A 21,534-nucleotide genomic window follows, 5' to 3' on the forward strand; every position below is an offset into this window, starting at 1 on the left:
TGTGTGCAGGTGACTATTACTTTGCATAATTATTAGGCAACTTAACAAAAATCAAATATATACCCATTTCAATTATTTATTTTTACCAGTGAAACCAATATAACATCTCAACATTCACAAATATACATTTCTGACATTCAAAACAAAACAAAAACAAATCAGTGACCAATATAGCCACCTTTCTTTGCAAGGACACTCAAAAGCCTGCCATCCATGGATTCTGTCAGTGTTTTGATCTGTTCACCATCAACATTGCGTGCAGCAGCAACCACAGCCTCCCAGACACTGTTCAGAGAGGTGTACTGTTTTCCCTCCTTGTAAATCTCACATTTGATGATGGACCACAGGTTCTCAATGGGGTTCAGATCAGGTGAACAAGGAGGCCATGTCATTAGATTTTCTTCTTTTATACCCTTTCTTGCCAGCCACGCTGTGGAGTACTTGGCGCGTGTGATGGAGCATTGTCCTGCATGAAAATCATGTAATCCTTGACCCTCTGAAACACTTGATCTGCCTATCTTGTTCCATAATTGCAGACAAGCAATATATATTGTTCTCTATAGAACTCACCTCCGCCCCCTGGCGCCTCTGATAACCTCTACTCTAGGTACTTACTTTGTGACTCCTGGTCCGTTTTTAAGACCAGGGAGTTCAAATTGTACCGTAATCCTCTTTTTGTATTTCTACATTTTGTGTGCTAGGACATGGTAGGGTACTTCTTTGGCGCACAGAAAACGACCTCAATTCGGGGGCTTTTGGTGTAATAGCTATTGGTGTAAAAGCCCCCGAATTGAGGTAGTCTTCTGTGCACAAAATAAGTACCCTACCGTGTGCTAGCACACAAACCATTCAAGAATGGAAGATATTGGAATTGATAATGACTCACCCAGCCTTCTTCCCTTACCGCAAATCTTAAAGTGTAACTGCCATTTCCTAACATATGTGATGCTAAAGGGAAGATACTCATGAAGCTGCATTTTTCAGCTAATTTTACCTTTCTGATGTCTGTATTCAGCCCTTAGCAACCATATTTCTCTGTGCCTGTATTTCAGCTTCTTCTTAAAATGGCATCTGCTGCACTTCCTGTGGTGATTTTTGCGTATCAGGCGTCAACAGCTCTTACCAGTGATGAGTGAATTTATGTGTTCTCTAATCCTCTCTTGGAGACATCTGATTGTTTCCCCTATGTAGAACCTGCCGCTATTGCACTTGAGCAAATACACAACATATTTACTTTTACAGGTGATTAGAGTGTTAACCCTATGATGGATCCCTCCAAAATCTAGTGTGTTCCATTGTGGGTTAAGCTTACAACATGAACACTGACCGCATCTGTGGTTACCTTTGGGGCCCCAATTTTCTAGCCATGTCATGGGTTTCTTTTCTTGGAATCTACTGCGGACCAATTCGTCCTTTAGGGTATGGCATTTCATAAAGGCTATAACTGGTGCAATGTTTTTAATCCCTGTCCGGGATTCGTCTCTTTCGAGTATGTCCAATTATTCTTAATGACCTTCTTTATATGTGGGGCCATTGGTCCAAACTTGAAAGAGAAGACAAAAGGATTAGGATAGTGTTTATCCTTTTCTACGGGATTTTTTGGAAAATTGATAAGTGCTGCCTTTCTCATGGCTTCATTAAGTAATTTAAGTGGATAGCCTCTAGTCAAAAGCCTATCTTTTAGGTCCAAAGCTTGCCGATTATAATCTTCCTCATGCTTGTTAATGCGTTTGAGTCTAACAAACTGCCCATAGGGTACGGCTCTTTTAACACTGGGGGCATGATAACTCGAGAAATGCAGAAGAGAGTTGGTGGCCATGGGCTTACGATATCCCTCGGTCACCAACTCACCATGCCTCACAGAGATGTCAACATCCAGAAATTCGAGGTGTGAACCTCCAAACTTGTGTGTGAATAACATTCATATCATTGGCTGTATTGAGATATTGTACAAAGTGAGTAAAATCGACCTCTGTGCCTGTCCACACTATAAACACGTCATCAATATACCTTCGGTACGTGTGTATGAAGGAAAGAAAGGGATTAGATAGCGCATAAATGTATTTGTCCTCAAATTTTGCTAGGTACAGATTTGCAAATGTGCATGAGACTGGTGTGCCCATGGATGTGCCAAATTTCTGCCTGTACCACGTGTCCCCGAATCTGAAGGCATTGTTATTGAGGGTGAGCCCCAATGCATCATGGATAAAATTGGAGAAAGCCACACTTTTGCAAGTGCTGGCCAGGATATCAGTCACCATCTCAATCCCTTTATATTGGGGGATACGCGTGGACAGGCTTTCAACGTCTAGTGACACAAGTTGAAAACCCTCCTGCCACTGTATGGCACTCAGTGTGAGCAGGAGGTCCGAAGTGTCCTTCAAGTAAGATGGGGAAAACCTGACCATGGGTCTCAACAACCAGTCTACATAGCGGGACAAAGGTTCAGTCACTGACCCAACCCCGGACACGATAGGCCTGCCAGGGGGCTGGGTCAGTGACTTATGTAAATGAGTGACTTTATAGGTATTAAAGTACCAAGAGGGTTTTGAATGGAACAGTGGCAACAATTTCTCTGCGGTTTTACGTGACAGAATATTAAGCTCAAAATATTTATGGATCTGTCTGCAATACTTCATACACTTCTTGAAGTTGTCGATGGGCCTCTACCACGTAATACTGCTTGGTCATCAGGACCACATTACCGCCCTTGTCTGCCGGCTTTATGACTATGTCCTCACAGGTTTTTAGCAACTTCAAGGCTTTTACTTCTCCGATATCTAGATTATTTTAGAGCTGAGGGCATGGGTTGCTAGATGGCCGCTAGCACATCTGCAATACCCAGTCCCCATAGCTCTGTGTGCTTTTATTGTGTAAAAAAAACGATTTGATACATATGCAAATTACCCTGAGATGAGTCCTGTTTGTGACAGGACTCCTCTCAGGTTAATTTGCATATGTATCAAATCAGTTTGTTTACACAATAAAAGCACACCGAGCTATGGGGACTGGGTATTGCGGATGTGCTAGCGGCCATCTAGCAAACCATGTCCTCAGCCCTATACACAAAATCCCGGTGACAGGTTCCCTTTAAGTATTTCTGGTAATCTGGGTGAATTGACACATGGTAATATGTAGCCTTCAGATCTAGGGTGCATATTACTGGAGGAATTAGAGGTATGGTAAATCTGATTGACTACATCTTGAAGCGTTGATATTTTATAGCTCTGTTCAGAGGTTTCAAATGTATTATGGTCCTGAATGAACCATTTAGTTTTCTTACAAGAAACAGTCTTGAGTAATACCCTTTGCCCTCCTGATGTTTTGGGACCTGAATCACCGGACCCACATTTTTTAATTTTGTAACGACTTCTATCAGATTTCTTTGAGTTGTATTTTCTCTGTACCAAATCAGCACATATTTTTGTTGAGGAACTGACAAAAATTAAATTTTTTACTTTATGATTTGAAACACCCATGGGTTTTGAGCTTTCTGGCGCCATACTGGGAGAAAATTTTTTAGTCTTCCTCCCACCGCCCTGGCGTCATTGTTTGTTTTGGGAGGTGTTGGGGCTAAGTAAAAAATAAATAAAATCCCTTTACTTCCTTTCTGATTAGGACCATCTTCCAGATTTTCCTATACCGGGCCGAAAACATAAGCGCCTGAGAAAGGAATCGCACATAATTTATTTTTAGACACTAGGTCGCCCAACCAATTTTTTAACCATATGGCTCTTCCTGCCATAGTCAGAAGTGCTCCGTTTTTTGCTGCAAACCTGACTGACTCTGCCAAAGAATCTACTATGAATGCAGTCGCCATTTTTAGGAGAGGAATAGCTTCCAGTATATCCTCCCTGGGAGTCACCATTTTTTAATAGTTTTTCAACTGGGACAACCACAAAAGCATGGACCTTGCTACCGAGGTAGCGGCAATGTTAGTCGAGACTAAGGCTGCTGATGTCTCCCACTTTTTTCTCAAGAGACCGTCCGCCTTACGATCATTGGTTCTTTTAGCTGTGATGAATCTTCAAAGGGAATACAGGAGGGGGTACAAGGGATGTCACAGATGCTTTTACTTCTTTCCTTATAATTGCTCTAAGGTCCTTTAATAGGTCCTTTAATTTTTGTTGCACATCTTTTAGGTTCGACTTTATTTTAACCTCTGTTTCCTGTCCCAATAGTGGGTGGGGAGACATCCTCCATGTGGTGCTGTCATAGAAGAAATCCTGGAAAACCTCTTAAAAACACACAGAAATCTGCACTATTTATCCCGGTTTTGGTGCTTTTTTGTGGCACAGATTTTCTATCTAACCCTCCCTATTTAAAGGGGTTGTCCCATCTCAGACATTGGGGGCATATGTCTAGGATATGCTCAATGGCTGATAGGTGTGGGTCCCACCTCTGGGACCCACATCTATACTCGGAGACCGCAAGGGCGCACTGAGATTGCACTGCTGTACTCCATTGTTATGGGAGCACTGAAAATAGCTGAGCACTGGCTCGGCTATACCCATCAGTCCCATAGAAGTGAATGGAGCAGTGATCGTGCTTGCCTGGTGCCCTTCCCATTCATTTCAATGGCACTTCCAAAATAGCAGTGTGGCTATTTTCAGAACTCCCATAGGAAGAAATATAGGGTGGCTGCTAATGCGTGGTGCCTCCTCTGGGACTTTGTTCTAAGTATAGGTGCAGGTCCCAGAGGTTGGACCCGCAACTATTAGACATTGGGGGCATATCCTAGCAATATACTCCCAATGTCCGAGATAGGATAAACAAACACTTTGGGACATATTTATTACGACCTGCATTTTAGATGATGGTGGATCTGCCGTAGTTATGAAGAAGCAGAGGCCTCTCCATAGCTTCGGTGCATCTAGCACCAGCTTCCTTGCGGTCTCACATTTAGACAATTTTCTACGCCTAAAATAGGCATAGAAAATGAAGAATGAGACGGACTTGTCAGCCTCCCCTCTTCCCCACCCGCCTAATTTAGGCGAATTTCAGAATACTAAATGACTCCCTTTAAGTCTATGCAAAAGCCACTATATATAAAGAGACCGACATTTCTGCAAAAATTTGCTGCATGTGAACACACACAATTCTATGACGGAATGCATAATGGTATGCCTTTAGAGGCATTCCTAAATTCATTCCGTCATAATAGAAGTCTATGGGCTGCAAAACTGATCCGTCCCATTTCAGGTATGCCTCTAAAGGCATTACATTCCATCATAGAATCCATAACGCAATTCTGCTTTTACCACCAAACGAAGCGTGAACAAATTTCATAACATGAAATTCGCTCATCTCTAGTTTTAACACCTAAAAGGATTACTGATCCAAATGAGATAGCATAATGGCATTGCAAAGGGTGAAATCCGCATCAATAATTCACATGCAGCAGATGAGATTTGTTTAAATCTTATCAACTCTACTGCTACTGTAAAGCTCTGTGGATTTTTTTTACCTGCATTTTTACTGTGGAAAATCTGCATTTATGCAGTGTGTGGAAAATCTGCATTTATGCCCTTTTAATTTTATATCATCTGCTCCCAGTAACTTAAGAGCAGCAAAATTAAAATAAAATAAAAATAAAAACAGTAGTAAATATTGTCAAGACTGATATTTATTGCACAAAAGTTGCCCATAAAATTGGGTTTAGTAATATAATACAGTTCATATTATTGAAAAATAATACAAATACAGGAAGACATCTCTGTACATTATACACAATTCATCCAAATAATTTAAGCACACAGACAAAACCACCACTGCTTTCCAGCAATCCAGGAGAAGTAAGATAATACACACATGCAGTATGTGCGGATGTTTTCTGCTAGGAATTTAAGACAAATGATCCAGAATTTGGTCAACGAGAGCAGCCTGTAAAACCTGCATTGCCGATGACACTAAAGACCCCTTTAGGTTTATTAATGTCTTTTATAATGGTTATCTTCATTAAACTGAACAGAATATATTGGGGCAGATAAACAAATGAAAATGCATCAGAATTTTGGTGCACATGCCATGCGTCACATTTATTAAAGGGAATCCGTCACCTGGTACCATCCTATCAAACTGCTGACAGACTCATATCTGTGGTTTACCTGATTAAATCGATTCATTTGTTGATCCGAGGCCCTGTTCTCGTGTTATGATACTTTTTTCTAATGTGCAAATTAGGTCTTTGGTGCAATAAAGGCGCCACCATTGCTCTTGTTGCACCCAAGCTTCGCTCTTTTCTGTGGCCAGCCCCTTCCTGACTGCTTTAATAGACAGGGCAAGGCAGTGGCAAAGCATTGACGGAGTGTCTGGCCACAGAAAGGGCAGAATTAGGGTGCAAGAGGAGCAATGATGGCGCTCTCATTGCAAATCGGAAGTGGACCCATTCATCTCAATGGTGCTGCAAAAGATATGGACCAGAAAATTAAACATGTCCTATATAGGACATTTGTGAAGGAGTGGTAGCAGGCTCTCAGCCGGTATCCTTTCTTTCTAGATCCACGATATGTGGACTGCAAAAATGGAGCAGGAGCCCTGATAGGGAGGTGGTGAAAGATTCCCTTTAGAGTGATTTTCGCGAAAATGGGGCATGACTTAAAGGGAACCTGTCATGTGGATATTTGATTATAATCTAACTAATTATATACAATCATTAACTACTAAAAAGTGCCTTAGATGTGTTCATTTACTGGTGTGACAGATGGTTACCTCATAATATACACACAAAGATGCCACATGCCGCATGTTAATGAGCTGATTCGAGTCCGGCGTGATGTCATTGAGTCCAGCGTATATTTATTTCAGAGCTATAGCCACTCCCCTGCCCACCTGCTGCTGATTCCTATGGAAACAAACTCATTCAGCAGCAGGTGGGCGGGGAGAATCAGGAGCTCATGAATATTCAGGACTCATCATTATCAGCTGGAGCTTTTCAATACAAGATGTTGGCAGATTGACTGGGTCAATTAAAGAAAGTGACCCAGCATTTTGCTGAGAGAATCCAGTCACTTATTTATGTTGCCCTTAGTTAGGACACCATAAAACTGGTGACAGGTTCCCTTTAAAATACGACAATGTGCGGCAAAATTTTTCACGGTGACAAATTTGGTGCATCTTTAGACAGCCTTAGTAAGTCTGCCCCATTTTGTTACTGTATAGACACTACAGCGCAAAAACTGTTATATGTACCATACATTATTTAAATTCATTTTATGTAGTAAAAAGGGAATGTATGTTGGGAGAGATCCAGGGTTGAATCCGTATCTGATCATGAAAAATGTTTACAAAGGAGATACAGATGAGTTTATACACAAGGCAATACCAAACACTGTGGAACACTAAATACCGGTCAACTAGCATGCGTGGAAACAGGGCAAGACTGCCAACATCTTTACCTGCTGAACAAATACTCAAACATTTTTTTTATGAGTTAGATGCAAATAAGAAGTGCAACTAATGTAAAAGAATATGAATATGGGGGCCAGGGAGATGGCAGTGGATTGGGACTCAGCCCAATGTAAAGCCTCATGCAGACGTCCGTGGAACACAGTCCGTAAGATACCGGACTGGCATTGCAGGAGCACGCGGCATAATTGGTTGTTATGACGCCGTGCGCTCCTGCAATACCAGTCCGGTATCTTACGGACCGTGTTAGACAGACATCTTCATAAAGCTTAATGATAAGGCTTAATGAGGGCAAGCTTCAACATTGATGTGCTGTTGAGCAGCTCTGTGTTGTGGCCATTAGTAAATGCATTCAGGTTTACAGGGCCAAAAGCACTAACTTTTTTTTGTAGTAGTGATGTTTTAATCAAAATTCTTGGACAGTCTAATGTGTGACTCACAATTCTCCCCCAACTGATGATGTCAAAAGGATCTGGTGAAGTAAATATATTCGCCCACCGCCAAAAGGTGTCTGGCAGCAGCTTTCTCTCACTGAATACATACACGGTATATGTTCAGCTAAACCAAACGTGTATAGGGGAGTCGGGAGGGGGTTGGGAAAGATAGCTGTCGGCTAAAAACGCCAGCTCCAGATGTCAGCTAGAAGTTTATGGGAAATATGAAAAGCAGGACACAAGCATTTTCAAGCACTTTTTTTTTGCTACTAGCGTTTTGACATCTCCTCTATAGGAGAAAACAGCAGACAAAAAAAAAAAAAAAAAAACAACATGGTTCATACGGTCATTTAGAAATAATGCCAGTGAGTGCCACAACTAGTCAGAGAACTGTGAGAAGAATAAGGGAGTCATGGATATCGTTTTATATATATATATATATATATATATATATATATATATATATAAAGAAAAATGTGTGGCAGCACCAATTTATACCAAAGAGAGAAAATAGGGTGCTAGGTCCAGGGAATTCACTGCTTACCCTTGTATTTAGACGAAAACGGACAGCAACTCCAAGTAGTACAAAAAATAATAATTTATTGGGCCACAGTGGCACAGAGGCGACGTTTCGGCTCAAAATCCAGAGCCTTTCTCAAGCATCCTTGAGAAAGATGCTTGAGAAAGGCTCTGGATTTTGAGCCGAAACGTCACCTCTGTGCCACTGTGGCCCAATAAATTATTATTTTTTGTACTACTTGGAGTTGCTGTCCGTTTTCGTCTATATATATATATATATATATATATATATATATATATATATATATATATTTATATTTATTATAAGAAGAACCGCAGCACATCCAAATGGTCCCAGCAAGCGGACAGAAACGCTGCCTGGGTGAATAAAGGACCACACATTTTTCACCATTTGGATGTGCTGCGGTTTTTCTTATTTTATGCTTATTACTGCGGTCAAGTTTGTACTGCTGGCACTCCTTTCTTGAACTGAGAAACAAGGTGTGCTGCCCTGATTTTTGCTTTTTTTGGAAATGTAATGAGCATAAAATAAGAAAAAACGCAGCACATCCAAATGGTGAAAAATGTATGGTCCTTTATTCACCCAGGCAAAGTTTCTGTCCGCTTGCTGCGACCGTTTGGATGTGCTGTGATTCTTCTTATATTATAATATATATATATATATATATATATATATATATATACACACACATACACAGTACAGACCAAAAGTTTGGACACACCTCATTCAAAGAATTTTCTTTATTTTCATGACTATGAAAATTGTAGATTCACACTGAAGGCATCAAAACTATGAATTAACACATGTGGAATTATATACATAACAAAAAAGTGTGAAACAACTGAAAATATGTCATTCTAGGTTCTTCAAAGTAGCCACCTTTTGCCTTGATTACTGCTTTGCACACTCTTGGCATTCTCTTGATTTGCTTCAAGAGGTAGTCACCTGAAATGGTTTTCACTTCACAGGTGTGCCCTGTCAGGTTTAATAAGTGGGATTCCTTGCCTTATAAATGGGGGTGGGACCATCAGTTGCGTTCTGGAGAAGTCAGGTGGATACACAGCTGATAGTCCTACTGAATAGACTGTTAGAATTTGTATTATGGTAAGAAAAAAGCAGCTAAGTAAAGAAAAACGAGTGGCCATCATTACTTTAAGAAATGAAGGTCAGTCAGTCCAAAAAATTGGGAAAACTTTGAAAGTGTCCCCAAGTGCAGTCACAAAAACCATCAAGCGCTACAAAGAAACTGTCTCGCATGCGGACCGCCCCAGGAAAGGAAGACCAAGAGTCATCCGAGTCACCAGCCTCAGAAATCACAGGTTAACAGCAGCTCAGATTAGAGACCAGGTCAATGCCACACAGAGTTCTAGCAGCAGACAAATCTCTAGAACAACTGTTAAGAGGAGACTGTGTGAATCAGGCTTTCATGGTAGAATATCTGCTAGGAAACCACTGCTAAGGACAGGCAACAAGCAGAAGAGACTTGTTTGGGCCAAAGAACACAAGGAATGGACATTAGACCAGTGGAAATCTGTGCTTTGGTCTGATGAGTCCAAATTTGAGATCTTTGGTTCCAACCACCGTGTCTTTGTGCGACGCAGAAAAGGTGAACGGATGGACTCTACATGCCTGGTTCCCACCGTGAAGCATGGAGGAGGAGGTGTGATGGTGCTTTGCTGGTGACACTGTTGGGGATTTATTCAAAATTAAAAGCATACTGAACCAGCATGGCTACCACAGCATCTTGCAGCTGCATGCTATTCCATCCGGTTTGTGTTTAGTTGAACCATCATTTATTTTTCAACAGGACAATGACCCCAAACACATCTTCAGGCTGTGTAAGGGCTATTTGACCATGAAGGAGAGTGATGGGGTGCTGCGCCAGATGACCTGGCCTCCACAGTCACCAGACCTGAACCCAATCGAGATGGTCTGGGGTGAGCTGAACCGCAGAGTGAAGACAAAAGGGCCAACAAGTGCTAAGCATCTCTGGGTACTCTTTCAAGACTGTTGGAAGACCATTTCAGGTGACTACCTCTTGAAGCTCATCAAAAGAATGCCAAGAGTGTGCAAAGCAGTAATCAAAGCAAAAGGTGGCTACTTTGAAGAACCTAGAATATGACATATTTTCAGTTGTTTCACACTTTTTTGTTATGTATATAATTCCACATGTGTTAATTCATAGTTTTGATGCCTTCAGTATGAATCTACAATTTTCATAGTCATGAAAATAAAGAAAACTCTTTGAATGAGGTGTGTCCAAACTTTTGGTCTGTACTGTATATATGTGTATGTATATATATATATATATATATATATATATATATATATATATATATAATATCTCTATCTCAAGACCAAGGAGATGAAGGAAGTGCTGGGATACTTTTTGTTAATTTCCTGTGTTTAGTGTTCCTCTAATGTATAATTAACAAATCAGCCATAAACACGCAATCTAGGAATTTAATATCTCATACACATTGCAAAGCCATGTGCACAAAGCCTGTATAACGCCGTACCAGAGAGCTGTAGGCACTGTACGGCACTCTATTGTGCCTCCCTATGGCAACATACAACTTGCAGGATAACAGGCTGAATTGGATGTGCAGTGGCCGGTTTGGGGTGGCCCAATGCTATGCTGGATCCACCCCAGACTGCAGACGAACAGATGTCTTTTTTTCAGCCTTATAAACTATGTAAGTAACATAATATGGAGGTATTGTACCCTACAAGAATTGCTTCCATGGGAAAAAAAAACCCACTGTAATAAAGAATATATAGATATAGTTTTTTAGATGACAGTTTATATGTATATCTAGATGAGTCTCAAAGTCTGGAAAATATACAGCTCCGCACTACGATACAATGGCCTGTGAGGTCCTGAATCCTATATAGCCTTTTATTTCCATAGTTATGCCCCTTATACAAACATGGATTTTCCTATTATGTAGAAGACAAGAAACGTATAAGAAAAGTGTTATTACATAAAATAACATGGTACCCACAAGTAATATTTTGCTCTTGGTACCATCTTTCTCGACTTCCTAGCATTTTTGCTGCTTTGCCAATTACTGGGAGATCACAGAAATAACAGAGCCCTTTTTGGAAGCCAGACTAAAATTCCACTAGAATAAAAGGGTTGATGACACAAATACCTTCATACAAAAAATTAGCAGAATAGGAAATAGCGAATGTTCAATCAGTACATTGTCAACTTGTCAAGCATTTAAAAAGGAAAATGTCACTAGTGTCAACATTTTATCTACCAGTATAAATCAAATTTTCTTTTTTCTAATCTATTTTTATTTTGGGATTACAGATTTATTTCTCCTTTTTCTGAACATGATTATGGGGGGCCATCTTGCCTGAGCTGTTCTTAACAGCTTTTAGAAAGCATTAAGAAAACTGCTTTACAGCAGTCCCATGGGCCATTGACACAATAGACAGAAGTGACTTCTATGGGAAAGTTTTCTAGGCATGCTCTGTGACCTGTGCAGAGGTCATTGTACACAGAAATAATAGATAAGCTTTGACAATCACCTATTGTGAATGGAGGGCCCTGTCTTATCTATATGCAGAGGTGATATCATTACAGGCAGGATTAGAATGACATAAGCAGATAACTGCAATAAACAGATGTGTACAGGCTAAAGGTGGATTTACACATGCTCAGGAGCAGTTGATTATTGGGAAGGAACTGCTCCTATCCAACAACTGGCTGCTCATTCAGTGTGAGTGATGATCTGTATTTACATCTAGCAATCACCTCAGCAGTATGAGAATGAGTGATCATTGGTCCTAATACAGCTGCATTGTTTCTGTGCAGTAGAGTGCCGTTTAAAAACTTTAGGTGTCTGCAGTAATGACAGTTTCCCCCTATGAACGAGTGTTTCGCTCATTCATCAAGTGATCGCTGCATATTTAGACAGGCTGAATGTCAGGAACGAGTGTTCGCAGGAACACTTTCCTCCGATAATGTGCCCGATTATTGGCACATGTAAATCCACTATAAGAAGTGAAGTCTGGCTTAGTGGCTAGTGCGAAAATTGCAGGATTTTATAGTTTTTGTTTAAATATAGATATTGACATGAAAAGTTAAAAATATCACCAAAGATTCTTTAAAAATACGTTGAACATTAACCCCTTAGGGACACAGCCTTTTTACACCTTAGGACCAGGCCATTTTTTGAAAATCTGACCAGTGTCACTTTAAGTGATGATAACTTTAAAACGCTTTGACTTATCCAGGCCATTCTGAGATTGTTTTTTCGTCACATATTGTACTTCATGACACTGGTAAAATAAAGTTAAAAAAAATATTTTTTTTGCATAAAAAAATGTCAAATTTACCAAAAATTAGGAAAAATTAGCAAATTTCAAAGTTTCAGTTTCTCTACTTCTGTAATACATAGTAATACCCTTAAAAATTGTGATGACTTTACATTCCCCATATGTCTACTTCATGTTTGAATTATTTTGGGAATGATATTTTATTTTTTGGGGATGTTACAAGGCTTAGAAGTTTAGAAGCAAATCTTGAAATTTTTCAGAAATTTACAAAAACCCAATTTTTAGGGACCACTACAGCTCTGAAGTCACTTTGCGAGGCTTACATAATAGAAACCACCCAAAAATGACCCCATTCTATAAACTACACCCCTCAAGGTATTCAAAACTGATTTTACAAACTTTGTTAACCCTTTAGGTGTTGCACAAGAGTCATTGGCAAATGGGGATGAAATTTGAGAATTTCATTTTATTGCCTAATTTTCCATTTTAACCAATTTTTTCCACTAACTAAGCAAGGGTTAACAGCCAAACAAGACTGTATCTTTATTGCCCTGACTCTGCCGTTTACAGAAACACCCCATATGTGGCCGTAAACTACTGTACGGCCACACAGCGGGGCGTAGAGTGAAAGGTGCGCCGTTTGGTTTTTGGAAGGCAGGTTTTGCTGGACTGGTTTTTTGACACCATGTCCCATTTGAAGCCCGCTGATGCACCCCTAGAGTAGAAACTCCATAAAAGTGACCCCATCTAAGAAACTACACCCCTCAAGGTATTCAAAACTGATTTTACAAACTTTGTTAACCCTTTAGGTGTTGCACAAGAGTTATTGGCAAATGGGGATGAAATTTGAGAATTTCATTTTTTTGCCTAATTTTCCATTTTAACCCATTTTTTCCACTAACAAAGCAAGGGTTAACAGCCAAACAAGACTGTATCTTTATTGCCCTGACTCTGCCGTTTACAGAAACACCCCATATGTGGCCGTAAACTACTGTACGGCCACACAGCGGGGCGTAGAGTGAAAGGTGCGCCGTTTGGTTTTTGGAAGGCATGTTTTGCTGGACAGTTTTTTTGACACCATGTCCCATTTGAAGCCCCCTGATGCACCCCTAGAGTAGAAACTCCATAAAAGTGACCCCATCTAAGAAACTACACCCCTCAAGGTATACAAAACTGATTTTACAAACTTTGTTAACCCTTTAGGTGTTGCACAAGATTTAATGGAAAATAGAGATACAATTTCAAAATTTCACTTTTTTGGCAGATTTTCCATTTTAATATTTTTTTTCCAGTTACAAAGCAAGGGTTAACAGCCAAACAAAACTCGTTATTTATGGCCCTGATTCTGTAGTTTACAGAAACACCCCATATGTGGTCGTAAACCGCTGTACGGGCACACGGCAGGGCACAGAAGGAAAGGAATGCCATACGGTTTTTGGAAGGCAGATTTTGCTGGACTGGTTTTTTTGACACCATGTCCCATTTGAAGCCCCCTGATGCACCCCTAGAGTAGAAACTCCAAAAAAGTGACCCCATTTTAGAAACTACGGGATAGGGTGGCAGTTTTGTTGGTACAAGTTTAGGGTACATATGATTTTTGGTTGCTCTATATTACACTTTTTGTGCGGCAAGGTAACAAGAAATTGCTTTTTTGGCACCGTTTTTTTTTTTTGTTATTTACACCATTCATCTGACAGGTTAGATCATGACGTAATTTTAAAGAGCAGGTTGTCACGGACGCGGTGATACCCAATATGTATACAATTTTTTTTATTTATGTACGTTTTACACAATAATTTCATTTTTAAAACAAAAAAAATGTTTTAGTGTCTCCATAGTCTAAGAGCCATAGTTTTTTAAATTTTTGGGCGATTATCTTAAGTAGGGTCTCATTTTTTGTGGGATGAGATGACGGTTTGATTGGCACTATTTTGGAGTGCACATGACTTTTTGATTGCTTGCTATTACACTTTTTGTGACGGAAGATGACAAAAAATGGCTTTTTTTACACCGTTTTTATTTTAATTTTTTTACGGTGGTCATCTGAGGGGTTAGTTCATGTGATATTTTTATAGAGCCGGTCAATACGGACGCGGCGATACCTAATATGTATACTTTTTTTTTTTTATGTAAGTTTTACACAATGATTTCATTTTTGAAACAAAATAAATCATGTTTTAGTGTTTCCATAGTCTAAGAGCCATAACTTTTTCAGTTTTTGGGCGATTATCTTGGGTAGGGTATGATTTTTGCGGGATGAGATAACGGTTTGATTGTTACAATTTTGGCGTAGATGCGACTTTTTTGATCACTTTTATTACCTTTTTTGGGAAGTAAGGTGGGCAAAATTCCAATTTCATCATAGTTTTTAATTTTTTATTTTTATGGCGTTCACCGTTCGGGTAAAGTAACATGACCGTTTTATAGATCAGGTCGTTACGGACGCGGCGATACCAAACATGTGTAGGGAATTTTATTTTTTTCATTTTTAATCAGTGATAAATGTGTTTTTTGATTTTTACTTTATTTTTCACTTTTTTTTTGACCCAGACCCACTTGGTTCTTGAAGATCCAGTGGGTCTGATGTCTGCATAATACAGTACAGTACAATATATATTGCACTGTACTATATTTTACTTACACTGAACAGATCTATGCTTTCAGCACAGATCTGTTCAGCACCATGGACAGCAGGACGCCTGAGCAGGCGTCCTGTTGCCATGGGAACCTTACCCGTCTGCTCAGTAGTGGCCAGAACTGCGCAGACGGGGAAGGGTAAGGACGGGGCTCTGGGGGGGCTGCCTGGGAGCTCTCTCCCTCTCCATTCGGGGGACTGCAAAGGCACAGCAGCCCCCCGATCGGAGAGGGAGGGAGCTCCCTCTTACTGTTAACCTTTTCCATACAGCGGTCCGTACGGACCGCTGTATGGAAAGGGTTAAACGGCTGACATCGCATCACCGATGTCAGCCGTTTATACCAGGGTGCCAGCAATGTGCTGGCACCCTGGTATAACCCACTAGACGCCAACGATTACGCAATGGGAGGCAGGCGGGGGATCGCGATCCCGCCTACAGCAACGCCCGCCTCCCGCACCGCCCGCAACCCTCCCCCTGCACCTCCCACTGGGCAAAAATCACTAAGGGGTGCAGGGGGGAGGGATACATTTATATTTTAGCAATGCAAAAGTTTCTGATCAGAAACTGCAGAAATCGCAGCAAACCGCAGGTCTGAATTGACCTGCGGTTTGCCGCGATCGCCGACATGGGGGGGTCACGGGACCCCCCCGCGCATTTAGCCTAGGTGCCTGCTCAATGATTTGAGCAGGCACCGGGTTCCGATCACTGCCAGCCGCACGGCAGTGATCGAAAATGCACAGGGCGTACATGTACGCCCTGTGTCCTTAAGTACCAGGGCACAAGGGCGTACCTGTACGCCCTGTGTCCTTAAGGGGTTAAACGTGATTTAAACAATAGGTCCTTTTCTGATGACACATTCCCTTTACCATCTCCCAACTGCGACTACTGCATCATAGAGCAGACACCACTTGACTGCCAGTGGTCAGATTTCAGAACACGTTTGCAATATATCAACACAGGAATTAGGTTTATTGCTGCATCTGTCATGATGAAATAATCAATGTAAAAATAAGTGGTTTCATTTTTGCTTAATTAATATGATTCAAATATAAACATGTTTTTGCTTTATTGTATTCCCCATAAAATTGTGGAACATCACATATTAGAACTTTGCATTATATCATACCACTATTGTTCCCCTTGTATGATTAAAGTGTTACCATCTGTTGGTCTCTACACACACTGTCTAACCATTACAGACGCTGTGATTGACAAGAGGAATTGTATTACTCAATTGTCAATATATCAAACATTTCCAATGAAAAAAGGTTTGGCCGTGATTTATCATGCCTTCAGAATCCTGCCTTCAAAAAGTCACAAAACTAACTTTTTTGAATTTTTACACCACTTTTGAAATTTGGGTAGAAAAGTGGATGTGGCTAACTATGTTAATTAGTTCCACTTCAGATTTATCATTCAGACCTTTATTTTTTAAGTTGCAATCTCACTGCAGTAGGAGCGTGGAGTAAGAAAACTTTTTCTAGACAAAAGCGTTAGGCTTAGGCCTCATACACACGAAAGTTGTTTATTGCGTCCGCAAATTGTGCATCCGCAAAAAAAAACCTGAGGCGGCATCCTTTTTTTTGGAGGATCCATTTTTTTCCACAGACCCCTTGTAATAAATGCCTATCCTTGTCCGCAAATGTGAAAAAAGTAGGACATGCACTATTTTTTTTTTTTTTTTGCTGTAGGGAAACACGGACGCGGAACACAAACTGATGAACCATCAGCATTTTTTTGTTGACGCATTGAAATGAATGGGTCCCCATCCTATCCGCAAAAAAATGTGTGCATGAGGCCTTAAAAGGAACCTGTCACCTGGATTTTGTGTATAGAGCTGAGGACAAGGGTTGCTAGATGGCCGGTAGCACATCCGCAATACCAAGTCCCCATAGCCCTGTGTGCTTTTATTGTGTAAAAAAAAAACTAATTTAAAACATATGCAAATTAACCTGAGATGAGTCCTGTATGTGATATGAGTCAGGGACAGGACTCATCTCAGGTTAATTTGCATATGTATCAAATCGTTTTTTTTTTTACACAATAAAAGCACACAGAGCTATAGGGACTGGGTATTGCGGATGTGCTAGCGGCCATCTAGCAACCCATGTCCTCAGTTCTATACACAAAATCCCAGTGACAGGTTTTCTTTAAGGATAAGAAAAATTTATCAAACCACCGGAGACCTTTGATAATGTGGCATAAAGTACGCCAATGCAAAACTGACTTCAAATAAGTAGTCCCAATATGTTAAATTCCCATCAGTTTCTTAAAAGAATAAAAATAATGCTCCAGATTCTTTTTTTTTTTTTATAGAGAATGGAAGTATATGCTTTTTAAAAAAAAACCAAACAAAAAAAACAGTCCCTCTTTAAAGGGGTTGTCCCATCTGGGACATTTACGGCAGATCTCTAGGATAAATGTCAAATAGGCGCCGGTCCCACCTCAAGAACAGAGCTCCTAAAGTGAAGGGAGAGCAAGCTGCACATGTGTGGCCACCTTTTATTCACCTTTATGGGACTCCTGAAAATAGTCAAGCATTGTATTGACTATTTTAAAAAAAAATCACATGGTGGTTCACCATGGTGGAGGTGTTGTCCCACTTGGGTGGCCTGCTTTCCATTCACTGTTATGGGTATTCTGAAAATAACCAAGCACACTGCTATTTTCGGAAGTCCCATAGCAGTGAATAGAGAGAAAAGCCATACATGCACCATGCGCTCAAAGTTCACTTTGCAGTCCCTAGCAATACCAAATAAATGTCTCAGATGGGACAACCCCTTTAATATTCTTTCTAACTTTTGATGTACAGAAAAGTTAATAAATTCAAATGGACAACATACACTGGAAGGTCATTACTGACAAACGCACAAATTACATTTCCAGGAAGCAAGGTTATGGCTCAACTGTAGAAAAAAGGTGAATTAATCTCAAAATAGTTGTAACGTCTTAACTCTGCCCACAGTAAAGAGCTACATCTGCAGTTCAATCTATTGCAATTAGTGCCATTTAGGAATCACACTGCGGCACTGCATTAAAATGTTACGTATTTTACCTGTAAAGCTACAAAACATCAAATCTGCAAGGTTTAATGTAACCTTACAAATTTAACACCTTGGTAGATAAGGATAGCTTTCTCTGTTGGAGCAATATTATTCTTCTTCATATAAACTGCCCCATCAAGTGAAGCTTTTTACATAAAAATGAGATTTGTACTGTAGAAAGCAGCTGTTCAATCACATTCAACATTTGTTCACTTCTCACCCTATATAAAAAAAAAATTAAAAAAAATATTAAAAAGTTCATACAAAGTTACAAAGAGGAAGAAACAAATTTCTGGAGTCTTTATAAGCATCTGAAATGCTGCTGTAATAAGGACCCACAACTGTATGTGTTTTACGTCTAATGATTCCGAAGTTCTTCCTTCCATTTTGACTCCCATCTAGAAAAGTTGGGGGGAATCTCCTGCAATGTGATTATCTTCCTGAATGTCAGCTGGTAGCAGATACTACATAGCTGTAAAGTCCATTCCACTGCTATTACCAAATACAGCAATAAGACATTGTCCTCTCCACTGTCGCTCATGGTGTGAAATTGCATTCTTTTTTTACAGAAGGATCTGTGCAACGTATGGAGAGTGGGTGCTGGCAATTGCAGCAAGTAACGGAAGATCACTAGATTCAATTCTGGGAAAAAAAAAAGAAGAAAAAATACAATAAAAAAAACACATTAGTGCCCTGAACCAGAAACGTTTTGACCTCGTAAGCAAAGATGCACACATAAGACATACTTTATGCCACACTCATCAAATGTTGCATGTTGTTTGATAAATTGTTCCGTAGGTCTGTCACCTAACTTGCACCTATTAAACCACTTGTACTGGCCAGCAGATCATTGCAGATGCATTCCACACATACCTTTTACTCTTCTGACAATGTTTGCATCATCTGGAAAAAGTCATTTCAATCCTTCCGATAATGGCTCCAAAGTGCCCAGCAGGCTTAGGTTCTCAAAGTGCCCAAGCCTGCTGCCCTTTCCCAGGTTGAGTTCCGTCCCTAAGATCAAAATGTTTTCCCCTTTCCCCCTATGCTGTGGACGGCTTCCTCCTCCTCTGCTCTGACGTCACCGATATGCCGTCTAGGGGAGTAGAAAGTTGGAGTGAAGCAACATATGTCTTGCAAGATGTCAAGATATGTCTGCCACGCATCTGCAACTATCTGCTGCCAGTACAAGTGGTTTAATAGGTAAAAATTAGGTGACTTTACACCTAATACTTTTTTCTAGAAAAGTTACTCCAGTTATCCTAGTTCCACAGCTGTCAGATTAACCACAATAATTTAGAGGCGCAAGCCTCTTACAGGAAATCCTGTGACAATGATATTGGACCATTACCTGCAGTATTAATGAGTAGTACTGCAGATAAAGTCCAGATTGCTATATTTTATTTTTCTACTACACGCTGTGGGCTCTCAAAGCCGCAATGTAATATATAGTCTGCACTACCGAGCTCACGCTTAGAATGGAGAGGACACATCAGTGCCATCTGGGCAGTCAAGACTGTTGGGGGGGTCACTTATCAAACTGGTGTAAAGTAGAACTAGCTTAGTTGTCCCATAACAACCAATCAGATCCCACCTTTTATTTTTGACATTTCAGCACAGCTTTGAGGGCTGACAGTGGAAGAACAGGAGCAGCAGGAAAATAAAAATTGTGGTGGACAGATATGAGAGAGAGATTCCTACTGCACACTGAGCAGATGAAAAGATGTCTCCTGCAATGTTTTCTCAACACTGGAAGTTCGTCAAGTTAGGAGTGTCCATGGGAGTACTGTTAATTCACCATCAACAAAGCAGTAGCCATGAGAGAAAGCAGGAGTGAGCTGGTTATCAGAGAGTGCCCTGTGCCACCACACAGGTCACACAACCCTAAGGCTGGCTCTGGTACAAAACAGCTTGTGTCCATGTGAGAAACTTAGGTGTGACGTTGTTTCTAGAAAAAAGCAGCCATGATTTTTCCAATCCTGGACAATCCATTTAAGGATCCATTCACACGTTCACATTTATGGGGCCGCATCCGTTCCGCAATTTTGCGGAAGGGGTGCGGACGCCATTCATTTCAATGGGGCCGCAAAAGATGCGTACAGCACTTCTGTTCCGCAGCCCTGCAAAAAAGATAGAGCATGTCCACGGACAAGAATAGGCATTTCTATCATAGTGTATTGTACGGTCCTCAAAATGCATAACGTACATTGCCAGTGTCAGTGTTTTGCGGATCCGCAATGTGTGGACCGCAAAACACTTGAGGAAGTGTGAATGGACCCTGATATGATCTAGTTTTTAGGATGTGGTGTCAATACATGTGATAAGGTCTCTAACAATCTTACCCTAACACCTTACTGAGCTCTTTCACATGAACTCTGGTTTGTCCTTTCAAATATTCAGAAAGCATTCTGCTTTTGAAGTAAAGCTCTTGCAGACGGTCTTCCAAATGCATGATGCACTAATGGAGAGGAGAAAAATTACATTTGTTACAGTTGCAGGAACAAAGATTCAAAGATTTCAGCTTGTGCATACAGGGTTAGGGGTTGCCCTATCTGTAATGCATACCAACAGTTGCTTATAAGGATAAAGTCAAGACTGTACTTTAAAGGCTTGCAGTGGAGTTCAACCATAAAAAACAACAATACTTACAAAGTTTGCAGATAAGTTGTGTCTATACAGCTGGAGAGTGGAATGAAGAAGACTGGAGATCAGGCTGGATACCAGCACCTCCTTGCCCAACTTATTATCAGTCGTCCTCCTCTGACTACTGGCCACTTGTACCGACCATTTATCCACGTCTGCAATAATGCAGACAGCCTCTGCAATGGGTTCATCCAAGACTGGATGCTATGGTGGAAAATCAAACAAACAAAATGATCAGTCACCCACTAGAACTCCCTCATCAGAGATTGCTTGTTGGATTTTGAAGGGGGAAAAAATGAAACATCAGTACTTCACATGTCCCCAATATGTGTGCAGTACATACCTGTACAGCGTGTGACAAGTCTGACACCAGGCACTGCCTTAACTTTTCCTCACTTCCTATTCCTTGCAGAACAAAGTCTGGTACATAGGATGAGCAATAGCCAGCTAACAAAGATCTCCCAAAGTTAGCAATGTTGGGCTTTACAGAGTTGACTTCAACCAATTTTGATCTAAAAAACAAGATGATGTCAGAAGAAAAA

The 21,534-nt window shown here is 40.5% G+C and overlaps 1 protein-coding gene across 7 annotated transcripts in view; it reads right to left on the reverse strand.

Annotated features, from left to right (window-relative positions):
• Nucleotides 1-17,409: 17,409 nt before the first annotated feature.
• Nucleotides 17,410-21,534, reverse strand: part of FNIP1 (folliculin interacting protein 1) — a 257,563-nt gene continuing 253,438 nt past the window's right edge. For all 7 annotated transcript variants that reach the window (XM_044280903.1, XM_044280910.1, XM_044280907.1 and 4 more), the window contains 4 exons: nucleotides 21,336-21,504; nucleotides 20,999-21,196; nucleotides 20,692-20,807; nucleotides 17,410-18,994 (listed from right to left, as the gene is read on the reverse strand). In XM_044280903.1, coding sequence (XP_044136838.1) covers nucleotides 18,916-18,994; nucleotides 20,692-20,807; nucleotides 20,999-21,196; nucleotides 21,336-21,504 — 562 coding nt within the window. In that variant the 3' untranslated portion in view covers nucleotides 17,410-18,915. The remainder of the gene's footprint in view (nucleotides 18,995-20,691; nucleotides 20,808-20,998; nucleotides 21,197-21,335; nucleotides 21,505-21,534) is intronic.

The sequence above is a fragment of the Bufo gargarizans genome, chromosome 2, assembly GCF_014858855.1.
Source record: "Bufo gargarizans isolate SCDJY-AF-19 chromosome 2, ASM1485885v1, whole genome shotgun sequence".
NCBI classification, from domain to species: domain Eukaryota; kingdom Metazoa; phylum Chordata; class Amphibia; order Anura; family Bufonidae; genus Bufo; species Bufo gargarizans.